At 30.9% G+C, this 17,465-nt stretch overlaps 2 protein-coding genes across 2 annotated transcripts; both read left to right on the plus strand.

Moving 5' to 3' along the window:
- Positions 1 to 221: 221 nt before the first annotated feature.
- On the plus strand, positions 222 to 5,355 carry LOC145937899 (uncharacterized). The gene is made up of 8 exons (XM_083041256.1): positions 222 to 276; positions 674 to 810; positions 3,235 to 3,448; positions 3,523 to 3,702; positions 3,794 to 3,922; positions 4,470 to 4,673; positions 5,173 to 5,231; positions 5,314 to 5,355. The coding sequence occupies exons 3-8, from the start codon at positions 3,247 to 3,249 to the stop codon at positions 5,353 to 5,355; spliced, it is 816 nt and encodes a 271-aa protein (XP_082897382.1). The 5' UTR covers positions 222 to 276; positions 674 to 810; positions 3,235 to 3,246.
- Positions 5,308 to 6,622, plus strand: LOC145937637 (uncharacterized). Its single transcript, XM_083040818.1, has 3 exons — positions 5,308 to 5,408; positions 5,849 to 6,008; positions 6,382 to 6,622. The coding sequence occupies exons 1-3, from the start codon at positions 5,355 to 5,357 to the stop codon at positions 6,522 to 6,524; spliced, it is 357 nt and encodes a 118-aa protein (XP_082896944.1). The 5' UTR covers positions 5,308 to 5,354; the 3' UTR covers positions 6,525 to 6,622.
- Positions 6,623 to 17,465: the final 10,843 nt, after the last annotated feature.

Here is a 17,465-nt window from a genome sequence, read left to right on the forward strand (position 1 = left end):
AGCAGTGGTATCAACGCAGAGTACTTTAGCACGGGGCTACGCGAAGATATACGTACGTACCTTAATAGGAGCTGTTGCCGCGGGAGGCGCTTTACTTTTGTCATATCGCGTTACTTGTCTTTTCGAGATAAAGGATGAAGACTCTCAAAGCCAGTCTTTTCCCGCCTGTTGAGCGAGTTAGATGTACTGTGTGTAATAAGTGATAAAGTAACGAGAGCATTTCAGCGGCGAGCGTTATTGCGAGCTATTGGACAACGAAGATTTTCGAGAAAGGAAGTGAGTAGAATTTTTAATTTTTATTCAATAGGTTTTATTTGAGTGCAGTACATAATTACGTAGAATATAGAAATATTGGAATACATTAAATCAACCGTGCCGAGGCATAAATTTCTGTCGCGTATTTCAAAAAGGTACCGCCGTAAATTAATCCTACGCAACGCTCTTTATGAAGAACATATACAAACGTCCTTAGGGCGTCTAGACGAGAGAATATATATGAATAATTTCTAATATTTAATTTTTTATAAAGAATGTAGAACCAAAGGTTTCGAGATATATATGCGCCATGTACGAATTTTTCCAGATATGTTAGCACATGTCGGTATGCTTTTTACTTTTATTAATTATTGTATATATTTTATGATTTATATATTTTATTGCAATTTTTTTCTAGCAATCGAGAATTCTGTTCCTGCCTACTGAAGCTTTTGTTCCTGTGATCAGCCACGAAGAGTTTCTAATTGATGAGAGCGTTATTGGACAATTTTAGATATTATTGAACGAGAGAAGTATCGAGAAATGCAAGTATAAGTAGTTTTAATCTTTATTCCATAGTTTTTATTTTAAATATAGTATATATTTGCATAGATTTTTACATAGATATATTAGTTACGTTAAAATAACTGACAATCGACCATGCCAAAGCGTAAATTATTTCAACAAGATATTTCAACAAGATATCGCCGGAAATTAATTCGAGAAGAGAGTGACGAATTATTTGCCCTATTTAATGAACCTAGAACCAATTCGTGCGTAATTTTAAATAATTCTGTCTCGGATAATGATCATCATGACAAGAGTGTCAATTTTAATCGTGTTATTTTCGAAATTGAGAAACAAGATGAAGCAATAAATTTACCATGTTCCGATTTAACGAATATTTCCGCATCTGATTTTTAAAAAAATAATGTATCTTTACATCCAGAAGATAATATAATAATAAAGGACAATATAAGAGAGGATATTAATAATTCAGAGAAAGAAAATGATGATTTTAAGACATTTTTAGTACAATGGGCTATCACGCATCGTATTTCTCATGTAGCTTTGTCGCACTTATTGTCCGGTTTGAAAACAGTACATCCAATTTTTTCCAATTTTCCAAAATGTGCTAAAACATTATTACGTACACCACAATCTTCCGTTATTACTGAAATGTTTCCCGGACAATATTGTCATTTTGGTATTGAATATGGCATTCTCCGATTCTTATCTAGAAGCAAGAATACGCCGGTTTCATCTCCTATTCAGATTCAAATTGGTATCGATGGTCTACCCATATCGCGATCAAACTCAAATCAATTGTGGCCCATTTTAGGTCGAATTATGCCGCACGAGAAAGTAATTCTTATCGGTTGTTATTTCGGTAAAACTAAACCAGCGGATGCGAATGAATTCCTACAACCGTTTGTAAATGATATCAATAATTTAATTAATAAAGGGGTAACTTATAACGAGACAACATTTTCAGTATTAATACACTCTATCATATGTGATGCCCCTGCAAAATCTTTCATTACCCTTACTAAGGGACATACGGGTTATTTCAGTTGCTCAAAATGTACAATTGAAGGCGATTTTATCGCTAATAGAGTTTGTTTTCCTAATTTTGATTATCAAATGAGAACAGACGATAGCTTTTCTAATCAAATTCAAGAAGAACACCATCTTGGTCATTCTATTTTATTAAATATTTCAAATTTTGGCATTGTATCTCATATACCATTAGATTACATGCATATGATATGTATTGGCGTTGTTAAAAAGTTAATAAAATTATGGATAAGTGGGCCACTTAAAACTAGATATTTAACCTCGTGTAAAATAAAAAATATTTCCAAATCTCTTCTTAACATTAGACATTTTATTCCTAAAGAATTTGCAAGAAGGCCACGAGAAATAGAAGATATTGCACAGTGGAAAGCAACCGAATTGAGACAATTTCTGTTATATACCGGTCCTGTTATATTAAAAAAAGAATTGAATTCTGATATCTTCTCCAATTTCCTCACTTTGCACGTTGCTGTTCGCATTTTATGTCAGAAAAATACAGTCGAATTTATTGAATATGCGGATAAATTAATGAAACATTTTATTGAATGCTTTATTAAAATTTACGGACCTGAATTTGCATCCCATAATATTCACGGTCTTTTACATATAACTGAATGCGTAAGACAATTTGGACCATTAGATACTTTTAGTGCTTTTCCGTTTGAAAATTTCATGAAAGAATTGAAATCAATTTTAAGAAAATCGGATAAACCATTACAGCAAATTAGCAATCGTTATGCCGAGATGAGTTTTTGTAAAATAAATTCTGACAATATAAATGTTCCAAAAATTAATGTAAAAGCTCCACACGAAAAAGGACCATTGATATCGGGTTGCTTTAGTCCACAATTTTCAAAGATTGAATTTCCTCATTTTATTATTTCAATTAAATCTTCTGCTGATAATTGTTGTCTCATAGAAAATGATATCGTCTGTTTAGAAAATATCGCTACATCGCGTGAAGGCAATTACGTTGCAATAGGTCGTAAATTTAAAGTTGTTGAGGAACTTTATCATTATCCATGCAATTCTGTCCATTTGGGTATATTTAAAGTCAGTAAATTATCTGATTTTCAAGTTTGGCCTTTGCATAAAATTAATCACAAATTTATAAAATTACCATACGCAGAAAAGGATAATGAAAGAATTTTTGCAATAATACCGCTAATAAGCACCGCACATTTATAATTTGTTATATATATAATTACGCTTCGTAAACTTTTCTAAGAAAATATTTTATATGTACATACATAATAAAAGATATCAAAATAGATTTCTTGTGCAAATATATGAACAGATATCTTGTGCGTGTGCGTGTGCGTATACGTGCTTGCGTGTGTGTGTGGGGGGGTGGGGTGGGGGGGGGGGTATTTATAACACTGCACTAAAAATAAATTTCAGAATTTCAGAAAAATGTCGAATCAAGGATTTATTGTCGCGGAATTCTCTGACGGTATCCAAGTAATACCGAAAATGTGGCAACAGAGTGAGGATTTGTGCAAATATCCTTTACATTATAAGACAGATTCAAGAATTCGGAAGGCGATTGAAAAACAGGAAACGCCAACTTCTGATTGGTCTTCTGTTAAAATTCAACGAATTTTTGGCGAGTATCGTAAGTATAAAATCCTTTTTAATTTTCTTTTTCTTTTTCGTAATAATATTTGCTAATATTTAAAATATTTACAGCGTCCTTTCAAAAGGCCGATGAAAAAGCAAAAAAGGCAACCTATACGTCAGACTTGGATACCGACAAGGAAGCGATTGCTAATAGAAGAATTACAGCGAAAAGAGTTTTATCCTCGTCTGAAAGTGAAGATGAATCAGACACAGACGTAAATTTACCATCTCCTCCCTCTCCTCCAAAACGTAAGTACACAAACAAATCTATTATATCTATTTATGATACATAGACGAATTTTACATTTTTTACATTCATTGTTTTATTTTGTATTAAAAGGTCAGCGATTGCACGATACAAATGAAAGTTCATCCCTTACATATTCTGGGAAATCTGCGAAAAGAAACAGCGAATCAAAGAAAACAAAACAAAAGGCCTCAAATTCGAACTCTCAATCATTTTCGCAAGGTATATATTCGTTATATCTCTTTGTAATAATATAATTATTGCATAATTATATATGTTGGTCCATATTTCATATTTATTTATTGTAAACGTAAATTTAAAAAGTTGTACATAACTTTTAGATATTAATATTAATATCAATTATCTAATATCGACACAATATTAAAAAATAAAAATATATAAATATATACCCAATATAAATATAACATTAATAATATAAAAATATTAATAAATTAAAATATCTATCAACAATATTTCGCAAAATATATGTAAACTGATCTATCGTTTATCTTTTATTATACATTTTGCACACACATACGTGCACAGTTAGTAATGCATGTGTGCGCGCGCGCGCGCAATATTTTCTATATATATTAATTAGTAATTTTGTTTTTTTTTCCATAAAACTTTTATGACCAAAAACATACATAGAATTTATTTTTAAAAATCTTTATCATGTCTTTGAACATAATTTGTCAAATTCTCCATTTTTTTATTCTAATAATTTTCATTTCAATTACTAAATAAAATATATTTTCTTTGTACGTAGATGTGGATAATCATAATATTTCGAACGCAAGAAGTGAAAAAACGCACAACAGTGTTGTATACGTAAGAGAAGAGGAAAATGAAGAGAATATACCAAATCGGCACGTGGATAAAATAGAAGAAATTAGTCGAAGCTGTAAAGAGACACAACAAAGAGAGAAAATAGATGATAATTTAAGTCATCAATCTTCACAAGATGCAATTGGTAAGTAAATGTTCATTAGATATAATACATTTTGTGTAATAAAAATAATTTGTGTTAAAAAAAATTATATAAGTCTATTTTAAACATATAATAACATGAAAATTTTACGACTGCAATTCACTATTTCTGAAATCTTTACTTATACGTAAAAATATTATCTATATTTATAAATAATAGAAATAATAAATCTTTTATTTACTCTTCAAATTAAAAAATTTTTTAATTTCGAACTTATTATCATTATTAACACTTTTATAATATATACATATAGTACTTGTTAATAAAAAAATTATTATTTTAAAATGTTCAAGAATTTTTTATCTTATTTTGGATAAAAAGCAAAATTTTATACCGAAATGAAAATATTTCCATTTTTTTTTTTTTTTACAAAGCAACGTGTAATAATGTTTAAACTTTTATGTTAAAGTTATGATAAAGTTATTCATATACGACGCATGTATTTTATTTGTTTATTAAATAATGCTATTTATATTTACAGTGGATTATTTGAAAAGATTAACGAGAGAAATAGCGATCATAAAATATGACATGAGACAAGCACTTTCCTTATTAGATATTTTAGTTAAAAAGACAAATATGGAAACAGAAGCGAACAAGAACACGGAGATTTCTTTTGAAGACGTTGAGACCAAATTTCCGTTGGAAACTAAAGAACAATTAATGGAGGTGGAGGAGATCTTGAAACATCGTGATTCTCAACATAATGCTGCGATAGTAAGTTAACACATATAATTTTACATTTTAGTATTAAATATAATATAAGGATTTTAGCAAAGAAAAAAGATAGTCATGTAAAATACCCAACTTATTGTCATGTAAAATAATATTTTGATAATTGATGTGGTGTGTGTGTGTATTTCGCAATTATTATCAAGTATATGAGTATATCAATATGTATAATCAATTTTAAGCAAACATTTCGCAATGAAAACCACAAATACTTTTTTTATACTGTTTCATTTTATGCATGTGAATAATTTCACTTAAAATAATAAAGTAAAAAATTTTTCTTTTTTTTCGTTTAAGAAATTAAAAATTGCTAAGGTTTTTAATAACAGAAATATAATTTCAAAGATGATGATTCGCGAAAAATATATATTACTTTTATATTCAATATAAAAAATTATAACATTAAATACTTTACCAATTTACAGCGCGCATACATCAAATCTATCGGAGGAACCAACGTCACTGATGCTGTAAAGAGGGCATTATATAAAATATTTTCAAATAAATTGGCAGAGAATTATAATTGGGAGGGTCGATGCGGAAAGGAACCACTACGTAAATTGGAAATAATGAAAGTGATTTTTAGTAAGTACTACATAGAAGTATTTATACGCAAAAACTTTAGTAATCATTAAGAAATGTTTTTAAATATACTTATTGACAAAGATTAGAATAGATTAAGAAAGTAGTCATTTTAATATATATACATTATTTAATATGTACTCCTATGAAAATATATATATTTGTGATTATTAACTGTTTCAAATTTACAAAACTTCTAATAAATTTAATGCCAATTCTCGAGATATAACAAGTTATCGTTTTTTTTCAATCTTATTATAAAAATTTAACTAAATATCATTTCTAATTTTTACATTATATAAGAAGTTATTATTCAATGAAATACGACGCACTGTATTTATATAAAAAAAAAAATAAACGTAAAAAATGTTTTTAGGCTGCGTACTTCAGAATGTCCGAGATACCGACCATGGCAAAATTCAGCGGAGGATTATGGAGTGGTTCCGACATTCAAAAGCGAGACATCAAAATGAGGAGAAACGAAAAGCACAAGGTGAAGACAATGGTTCTGTGGATTAATTTGGTGAATAACAATGAGGAAATAAGGTATCAGAATGGAAAGATATTAAAAGGTATGGATAATATCAAAAGGTATGGACAATATCAAAAGGTATGGAAGAGGTATATATTAACCATTATTATTATTATTATATATGTAAGGTTTTACTGGTAGGTCGCGTTCAACTATCTACGTATAATTAGTTCCTCATATAACATATATAATTACTTTTGACATACTTACATACTATATTTTACTGCTTTACGTGTAGCTTTATTTTCAGCTTTTCTTGTATTGCCAATGATGAGATGCGCTAATATATAAAGTTTCCAATAACTTATATCGCGCCAGTCTGAGGCAATCTTAAAAAAAAAATTTACTTACAAAATATTGAAAATAACGTCAAATAACATTTAAATATAATAGAAATTAAAAGTATGTATAAGTAATTAAAAGTACATATTTAGAAATATATTTTAATAAGAGATCTATCTAATCTAACCTGAGCGTTCCAGCTCCAGTGTCAATAAGTTAAGTATAATTGATAGAGAAACTGTGCGATAAAAAAGGTATATTTATATATTCTTCTTTTTTTCCACCAAGTAATCAATGTTCGATTTAAGAAAAAGAGTATATGTGTATATGTTGAGAGAAGATTACACGTAACTCCTCTTTTTTTCAATCAACGTTAATTACTTGGAGGAAAAGAAAAAAAATGTACAATAATGTCTCTTTATCACACAGTTCTTTATCAATATGCTAACTTTACACTTACTATATAGGAAGTCTATATATATCATTTTGATATATTTTATATAAATGAATGCACTTACCTTTAACATTCGCTCTATATCATTTAAATTAAGCTTTAATGGCCATTTTAACAAGCCTATAGATTAATTCCGTTTTAGACATTACTTATTGTCATCAATTTTCTGGATGCGATCTTTCGTGCTAGATGCGCTCTAATAAATTATAAAATTCAGCGTACTGCAATTCTAGTAATTTACTGGATCGCTTGCGATCTAGGACGTAAAATCTCATTGTGCGCATTTAGCTCATTCTACATTAATGGCAGTCGCAAAAATGGTAAGAAATTGACGAATCACAGTCTATTATTCTCCTTGCGATCGAAGAATAATAGACTGTGATTCGTCAATTTCTTACGATTCTTACGACTGCGACTAATGTAGGATGGACTTTTGGCGCAAACATTGATATGTACTATAGAATTAAGAGCCAGACACAATGAACGGAATAAGGAACAGTTCAATGCGTGTAGAATAAGAAACATAGAATAAGAAACACTCGCTCTTTATTCAATATATTGATTACACAATTCACTGTTCCTTATTCCGTTCATCGTGTCTGAGCCATTTTGATGATACAGTGGGTGCATCCAGAAGCACGACAGCTTACTGAGCGCTCAGTGAGCGGTCGTGCTTCTGGATGCACCCAATATATTAACAGATTTCAAATATATGTTTCAGATATCCATGTAAACAACCTATATATATATATATATATATATATATATATATATGTGTGTGTATGTATATGTTATTATCATCAGTTACAAATTATAAAAGAATACTTGTCTTTTAAGGCTCCATGGTCCTCGCCGCGACCATGTTAGATTATGTTAGATACGAGAAAATACGCGCTGAAAATTTTTGCGTGCCATTTTTAGATAAAAAGATATTTTGATGAAACACAACTTCAGATGGTTTTAGCACACTTTTAAAATACTCCAAAAACAATTTTTTCCCTTGACAATTAATCAACAACCGTAAAGAAATTAAAACATCAGACGTTGTCATGCGGAATGACTGCGCGTGTGCAACGACCAGACGAACTGGGCTTCTTATTACTGTTATTTTACAGCTGTTGATTGATTATAAAGGGAAAAGAATAATTTTCCGAGTATTTTAAAAATGTGCTAAAGCCATCTGAAGTTGTGATTCATCATCAATATCTTTTTATATAAAAATAGCACGCAAAAATTTTCAGCGTGTATTTTCTCGCTTTTGACGTCAGAATCCAACATGATCGCGGCAAGAACCAAGAAGCCTTAAGCATCAAATTATTTGTGGTTTTGTAATTTTATCCTCAATAAATATAAAGTATTTTACAATATTTGATATTATTTTCATTTACAATATTATATATTTCATCCATCCATCTTCTATAAATCCTCTATTATTCACCCACATAACGTCCGTTAGTCGTTATGTATAGTACACCGAGACTCCGTGAACCCTCTATTAATGATCCACGGAACGTCAATTAATCATCCACCGAGGCTCCGTGAACCCTCTATTAATGATCCACGGAACGTCTATTACTCGTCCACCGAGGCTCCGTGAACCCTCTATTAATGATCCACGGAACGTCGATTAATCGTCCTCAGATGCTCCGTGAACCCACTATTAATGATCCACGGAACGTCGATTACTCGTCCATCGAGACTCCGTGAACCCTCTATTAATGATCCATGGAATGTCGATTAATCGTCCACAGATGCTCCGTGAACCCTCTATTAATGATCCACGGAACGTCGATTACTCGTCCACCGAGGCTCCGTGAACCCTCTATTAATGATCCACGGAACGTCGATTAATCGTCCTCAGATGCTCCGTGAACCCACTATTAATGATCCACGGAACGTCGATTACTCGTTCATCGAGACTCCGTGAACCCTCTATTAATGATCCATGGAACGTCGATTAATCGTCCACAGATGCTCCGTGAACCCTCTATTAATGATCCACGGAACGTCGATTACTCGTCCACCGAGGATCCGTGAACCCTCTATTAATAATCCACGGAACGTCGATTAATCGTCCACAGATGCTCCGTGAACCCTCTATCATTGATCCTGGAACGTCGATTACTCGTCCACCGAGACTCCGTGAACCCTCTATTAATGATCCACGCTACGTCTAATGGACATCTTTAAAGACGTCTAATGGAGGTCCATTGGATGTACATAATGCGGAACTATGGATTTCTTGTGGTTGTCCATTAGATATCTACTGGACGTCTACTGGAAAGTTTAAATCTCCATGATAGACGTCTAATGGACGTCCATTAGAAGTTTTGTTCTGTGGGTATATTTATTATAAATTTACCTCTAATATCTCGAACACATTTTTGTAAGTCTTTGTTATGATTGTCATCATAAGGTTCATCAAGTCCACATTGATTTTTTGCTGCAACTTGAAAAATTGATGTGAAAAAAATGTTTTATATGTATATATTCTATTTTGTACCTTTTTTATTTATATATGTCATAAATACTCACTATTTTCGAAAATAAGTATTCCATCTGTAGGCACAATATTCTCATTTTTGGAATTGACTGTAGAAGAAGAAGGCCATTCTGGCAATTTGCTTGTGCAACTTTCAATTATTGTATTATCATTATGTTCTTGAATATCAATAGTATGTGTATCTTAGTTATACTTTTTTTTGTATTTTACATTAACTGATTGTGAGTTAGTTTTATTATTATTTTCGTTATCTCCTTCATCTGACAAGGAGTCAGATAAAGGAATAGTATTAATATAGCGACTTGGAGGACATTTCTTTCGATGTCCTTTTCCCAACTGTGTATCCTCTGCGGAGGTATAATATTCATCTTTTGCGAGTTTACGTGCCTTTTGAAATGTGTCTAAAACAAATATGAATGCAAATATTATATTTATTTATATTACTATATTTATTATACTATATTTATTATACTAAAATTATTATATATTAAAAATACATTTATATGTAAAATATATAATTCTTACCACAATATTTTTCTACATGTACTCGTAGTAGTAACCAAGTTGTAATATCTGGTTCAGCACGTTTCATTATAAGTGTTTTTGTATTCTTTGTATTTGATGGTGGCCACCAACACATAAAATCACTTTCATCTTTATGTAACCAGTTTGTTGTAACCTCTGATGTAAGCTCATCATCAATAAAATAAACTACTGCGTAAGCCATGTTTTAACCTAAACAGAAAACTATATGTAATAAATTTTAACAATTAAAATAAGAAAAATAATATTATACAAGATAATAATTTTGATTTTAAAATATATGAATTAAAAAATTTTTTTACTATAAAATATATAGGTTTTAATTAGATAATTTTTACTTTAAGCAATATAAATTTTGCTTTAAAATATATAATTTTTTTTATTTTAAATATAAAACATTTATAGTAGTTACAAATCTTTTTTAATAGACGAAATAAGAATAATAAAAAGCCGAAATAAGAAAATAAGAATAATTTCAGTAAAAAATTTAAAATAAGCAAATATAAAGTATTCGCATTTGAATTGTAACGTTTTGTATTTATATATAATACAATAAACTAAGAATTAAATTTTTATAAAAGAGCATATTGACTTTCTTTGCATAAAAATTATGATAAATATAGAAAATAAATTAATAAGTACCTATATTTGTATGTTACAAGTATTAACAATAATTGTTTTATTGTTAGTAATAATGAGAGGCTTTGATATATAAAAATGGATAAAGGTTGACTAGTCAGGTAAAAAAATAAGGTGCAATTTTTTTTATATTGTCTTTGTTTTATTGTTATGTAGATTATTTATAGTTAATTATTTTCATTATGAATTATGGGTACAATTATACCCAGGTAGCAAACACACGTCATTTTGACGTTTTAAATTGGTCAGTCATTGACTACTTTTGACGTCATGAGTTGACGCTCTTATGACGTAAAAATGACGGTCTAATGTCACAAAATTCTTGACGTCATGACATGTACCGCATTTTGACGTCATAAAATGTACTGCATTTTAACGTCATAAAATGTACTGCATTTTGACGTCATAAAATGTACCGTATTTTTGACGTCATAAAATGTACCGTATTTTTGACGTCATAAAATGTACCGTATTTTTGACGTCATGGAATGACATCTTTTTATTAGCATAATAATGTATTTAAAGCGCAAATGTGGTAACAAATATGGCACATAATATATTTATGTAATATATTTATTATTTTCTTAAAACATAAATAAACTTACATCTACATATATATGTAAAAATATATAGTATATATATTATTCTTATACTTATATATATATTATATAAATATATAAATATATAAGTCTTTTATAAATTTAAATAGAATAATAAATGTTTAATTATAAAATAAATGTTTAGATATAATAAAAATATATAATTATTTAAGTAGCATATCACACTTAACTAAAATGGTTATTGCACATTTTAGAAAATCTTATTTAATCTTATTTTTGACAATGTAACTATAATATATATTTAAATTATATATTTAAAAATTACTTTCACAGATTTAAATAAAATAATGTATCTAATCTTTTTATAGCAACTTAACTAACAAAATTACAAATTCAAAAGGAGGCTATATGGAGCCACGCGTAGGGTGTAGGTACGCAAATATTAAAAACAAACTTGTTGGAATAATAAATTTATTGAATCTAAACGTTTCGGTCCTTTCTTTGGACCTTCTTCAGTAAATTTAATACAATAAATAATAATGGGGAATCTACATACTACGGCACGTAGCGCAAAAGCCGTGAGCCCCCCCTATCGATATCCCATTAGATAGACATAATATGTCAGGTACTCAAAAGTGGACTCTAATGACGAGTATAGTGAGGAATTTCCGAAAGGGGGCTCACTCTTACTCACACACTCATCCATCGCACGTTCACACGACCGTACGCGGACGCGCCCGACGCACGAGTGAAGAAGATATTCGTTTTGATGCTATTTATAAGGCGCCCTACCACGGCTCATAGCCTGTTATCGAAGTCAATGTCAAACAATGTGTGGAATTTATTTCTCCTTCTCTCTCTCTCCCTCTCCTCCTCCCTCACCCTCTCCACTCTCTCCCTCTCCCCCCTCTTCCCCACCCCCCTCCGTCCCTCTCCCTCTATCCCTGTCCCCCCTTCCTCTCGCTTCCCCCCCTTTCTCTATCTCCCTCTCTCAAACATACGATGTATGGAGATTAATGTTACAAAGATTTATGGCTCTCTAAAGGAATTCGATAACAACTAAACGAAGACCGTCTTTCAAGAAATTTGAGGCATATTTGTCACAACAGATATATATGCTTGACTTAGACACTCTGTGTCTTCTTGTCGGTTTAGGCCATTTATCTGGCGCCTGATAAACAGCATCTCTGAAACAAGTCTCTTCCTTAGAAACGGTTCCTCATCCAAGATCTCAACGTTATCCGAATCAAATTCGTGGTTATTCAGCCTGTGATCCGTGATCACGGATTTTTGCGCGGTGTTTCTTTTTATGTGATTTCTGTGCTCCCTAATGCGTGTTCTGAACTGCCTGCTGGTCTGACCGACATAAGAGGCATTACAATTTTGACATGAAATTTTGTATACAACGTTATTATGCCAGTCTTTCTGCAGTGTGTCTTTATGCACGCGGATAAACGAGCGTAACTTATTCAAATCTGTGTAGGACATTTTTACATCTAGATCACGGACCACATGGCTAAACAGCTCGGACCATTTGGGTATGTATGGGACATTAAAATATGCAACGCGAGCCGAATTAGTATCAGGTGTTCTGTTAGCGTCACCTGAATTATTATTTTTATTTCTCGCAAACAAAGTCCTAAGCCTTTCGTGAAATGTTTCAAAAATCAGTTGTAATGGATACCCATTATCACGTAACACCCCAATGACCAATTCGAGGTTCTTTTGGTGATATCTTGGATGTGATAACCAGAAAGCCCTATCTATTAGGCCAAATATTGTGCCTCTCTTGTGGCAGAGAGGGTAACAGGAGTAATAATTCAGATATCTTCCCGAAAATGTTGGTTTATGATACCAATCGAATTCAACGTGTCCCCGGTTTAGAATGAATGTAACATCCAAAAAATCGAGTCTATTGCCCCCCTTTTCCAAAGTAAACTGTAATCTATTATGACACGCGTTAAACTGTCTTAGTATCTCCTGGCTCGTCCCGGGAGGGACGGCCAACGCGATATCATCAACATAGCGTACGTAGATCGGGAGTTCAAAAGGAAGGTCTCCTATCACCCTGCTCTCCAAATCGCGCATGGTTAAATCGGCTACTATGGGAGAACCCATGGGCGCTCCGAAGGTTTGTTGATAGATTATGCCATCAAAGGTGAAAAAAGTTGAGTGAAGAACAGGACGGAGGGGGTTGGGGAAGAGGGGGGAGAGGGAGAGAGTGGGGAGGGAGAGGGAGGGGGAGAGGGAGAGAGAGAGAAGGAGAAATAAATTCCACACATTGTTTGACATTGACTTCGATAACAGGCTATGAGCCGTGATAGGGCGCCTTATAAATAGCATCAAAACGAATATCTTCTTCACTCGTGCGTCGGGCGCGTCCGCGTACGGTCGTGTGAACGTGCGATGGATGAGTGTGTGAGTAAGAGTGAGCCCCCTTTCGGAAATTCCTCACTATACCCGTCATTAGAGTCCACTTTTGAGTACCTGACATATTATGTCACTTTGTCTATCTAATGGGATATCGATAGGGGGGGCTCACGGCTTTTGCGCTACGTGCGGTAGTATGTAGATTCCCCATTATTATTTATTGTATTAAATTTACTGAAGAAGGTCCAAAGAAAGGACCGAAACGTTTAGATTCAATAAATTTATTATTCCAACAAGTTTGTTTTTAATATTTGCGTACCTACACCCTACGCGTGGCTCCATATAGCCTCCTTTTGAATTTGTAATTTATCAATGCAGGGAGCCTACATTGTTACTTATTAACTAACAAAATATTTATTTTGTAGTACCAAATTTAAAAAATTCTATATCTGTTTTGGTTAACTTAACTAAAATTTTTATCGCATATTTAAATTAAATATATCAATCAAAACTATGTATGATTGGTAAACATACGTAACGATTATTATCATTAATATATGGCAATAGAATACATTTACTGTCAATGAGATTAACAGGCCACATTTTTTGAGATCACTCAAACCTTCAACAACATAAATATTAAGTAATGACGGGTTACATGGATATAAATATAATGGTGAATATTCGATAAACTGTTTTCCTATAAGATAAACATCGCCTTGTGTTGTTTGAAGAATATTATGTAATTGTATTATTTGTGTGTTGCCTTTCAAACTACAATAACTGTTTGATATATTGCTTTGGTTAGTAGTAAATACTAAATTTGCAAAAGTCATTTTTTTATATTGTTTATGCCATTTGCAGAAATTATTTAACAAAGGTCCATCTGTATGCTCTATGTAAAGAAAATATTTCATTTTGTCAAAATTTTCTAACTTGCGTTCATTTAACTCTAATAAAAAAGGATTACTTTCTTGCAGTCGACGATATATTTGTTTCAATGGATTAGTAGAAGATCTTACATTTCTTTAAATGACCAAGGTAATTTTCGAATGGAAATGATGAAAATTCATCCAAAGGACCATATATTTCGACATCATCACATATATGTGCTAAAAGATGAACATTATAAACAGCAAATTCTAAACCATATAATTCACTTCTACTATGTTTGATAAAGGTTAGTAAACAATTTCATGCAAATGGAATTCCAAAAGTATTGATATGTTTTCGTGATAATAATATAGTAATTGCAACGTGTAATAATAGAAAATTCTCATAGACAGCTCTTTTTACGAAATTTTTTAAAACTATAGGACCAATATAAATTATAAAAGTCCTAAATTCAGTTGCTTTCCAGAATGCTAATTCCGTTAATGATTGAGGTTTTCTATTAAATTCTATAGGAATAAATTGTTGTAAATTAACTAAATGTTGTGAAACAATTCGAACCTTATCGGCAGATAATCTAACACTTAATGGACCTACTGGACCAATCCATGTTTTTAATAATTTTTTTACTACTCCTAAACAAATATTATGCATATAATCCGTGGGAAAGCATGTAATTAAATCTATAGGCAAATTTAAAAGCGGAGATAGGCCATTATGGTGATTATCATCTGTTTGGTTTCTAAACGATGTGTTTGTGTGTTTTTGAGCTATTTCTCCGTTAAAAATAACTTTATTTTTGTAATATTCTCCATGCTCAACACATTTATCGCATGACGAATAACCTGAATGAAGCTTTGTATGCTTTAAATAAGCACGAGCAGGTGCGTCACACACAAAACTATGAATTTTAATCTTAAAGTGAGTTCCATTAACATTAATTCCCTGATTTAGTAATTCATTTAATTCATCTATGAACTTTTCCAAAAAAATATTTAAAGGTTTCGGTTTTGATATTCCACAGAAAAGTGAAATAACAAATGGATTACTGTGAAAATTTTTTATAAGTCCTAAAATAGGCCATAATTGTATTCTATTGCTTTTAAATAATGGAATACCATCTATATTAAAACTAAGTTTTAATATTTTACAAAATTTTACAACAATTTTGAGTATATTTTTGTGACAGTATGCTTTTTAAAGTTTCACTCATACCTATGTAACACAATTCTCCAGATTCTAATTTATGAAATATAGAAGCGTGTGAAGAACATGGAGTATTTAATAATGTACGAGCATGTAGAGGTAATTCTGGATGATAGGGTGAGAGTATATGCAAGAGATCTGTTATAGCTGTGTGTGATACATGTCTATTGATAGCCCACCTAACTAATTTTTCTCTTAGGCTATTTTGATTTTCTAAACTAGTGTTTAGATCTGTATCGAAAGAATTATTTAAGTGTTCATAATTGTGAGACACAGTATCAACATCAGAATTATTATCGACTTGTACATTTGAACAGTCACTATTTTCCGAAATATTTTCACTATTACTCATTTCATTATTAATTAAATCTATGTTACTATTTAAATTATTAGATAATATTATTTCGTCTGATGTGGCTGCAGTTACAATATTACAAGACATTCTGTTAGAATCATTGACTGAAAATGTTTCCTTTACAGCTTCTACTACTCTTCTGTATTGTTGGCGTCATCCAACAAACTCTTTGCGTTTCCGTCTATTGTTTAACATACTGATAAACTTTTTTTGAACATAAAATCAATAAATGAAAATATAATTTGAAACGCGTATTATTAAACTGAATATAAACATATATCAACTTTAAATAGTATTTTAGAGAGAATATTTTAATTATTTAATATAGAATATAGAAAATATAGAAAAACAGTAAAGAATATTAATTAAAAATTATACGTAAAATTATATCGTCTTTTTCTGTCTTCTTGAACTTTCTTTTGCCCTTTCCGGAGCATGTTTTAACCAAACTTTTATCGCTTTTTCAACATCACTTTCTGTGTCCGCAGGTGATTTCATTAGTACACTACCTATTATATTACAAAAAAAATTTGTATTGCTCCAATAAATTTTGTTTATAGATTATTTCTATTTCTATGTTTATAATATTTTAAAATTACTTGCGTATTACCACAGTTTTCAAATTGAGTTTTTGAAAAGGCTTCTTAACATTATTTTGTCCTACATAGTTAAACTCTTGTGCAAGTTCATTGGTGAGAACGCGTTTTAGAATTCGATTAGTTTTCGTACCAATAGTGTTACCTCCCAATGTTGATAAAAATAATGACTATGAAACAAAAAGAACACACATACATATTAAATATGGTAAGTATATAAGTTATAAAATATATATTAATTGAATATAACATACCAAAGTTTTTTTGTTTTGAGGAGAGTCTAAATAATTTTCTAAATCTTGTAGCTGTTCATGTGTTTTCGGTGGAAATAAGTCAACAGGAACATCATCACAAATAGGTACACTATTTGGAATATGAGATTGTTTTAATATACCATGCATTTCTTTAACTTGTTCTCTCAGTTTTTTTATTTCAATAAAAATTTCCTCTAAAACATATACATATATAATGTAATATAAATAAAACAATAAAAAATAATAAGAATAGGTGACAATACCACAAAAATGAT

This window comes from Prenolepis imparis, unplaced genomic scaffold (assembly GCF_030444845.1).
Source record: "Prenolepis imparis isolate NDT839.2.m4 unplaced genomic scaffold, iyPreImpa1.0 SCAF_6, whole genome shotgun sequence".
Classification (NCBI taxonomy): Eukaryota; Metazoa; Arthropoda; class Insecta; order Hymenoptera; family Formicidae; genus Prenolepis; species Prenolepis imparis.

What these genes read in the sequence shown, in the direction of transcription:
- LOC145937899 (XM_083041256.1), top strand. Translation starts at nt 3,247, where the DNA reads ATGTCGAATCAAGGATTTATTGTCGCGGAATTCTCTGACGGTATCCAA. An exon ending in ACGAATTTTTGGCGAGTATC is followed by an intron (nt 3,449 to 3,522) that starts GTAAGTATAAAA and finishes AAATATTTACAG; the next exon opens with CGTCCTTTCAAAAGGCCGAT. An exon ending in TCCTCCCTCTCCTCCAAAAC is followed by an intron (nt 3,703 to 3,793) that starts GTAAGTACACAA and finishes TTGTATTAAAAG; the next exon opens with GTCAGCGATTGCACGATACA.
- LOC145937637 (XM_083040818.1), top strand. Translation starts at nt 5,355, where the DNA reads ATGGAGGTGGAGGAGATCTTGAAACATCGTGATTCTCAACATAATGCT. An exon ending in CTCAACATAATGCTGCGATA is followed by an intron (nt 5,409 to 5,848) that starts GTAAGTTAACAC and finishes ACCAATTTACAG; the next exon opens with CGCGCATACATCAAATCTAT. An exon ending in AATAATGAAAGTGATTTTTA is followed by an intron (nt 6,009 to 6,381) that starts GTAAGTACTACA and finishes AAATGTTTTTAG; the next exon opens with GCTGCGTACTTCAGAATGTC.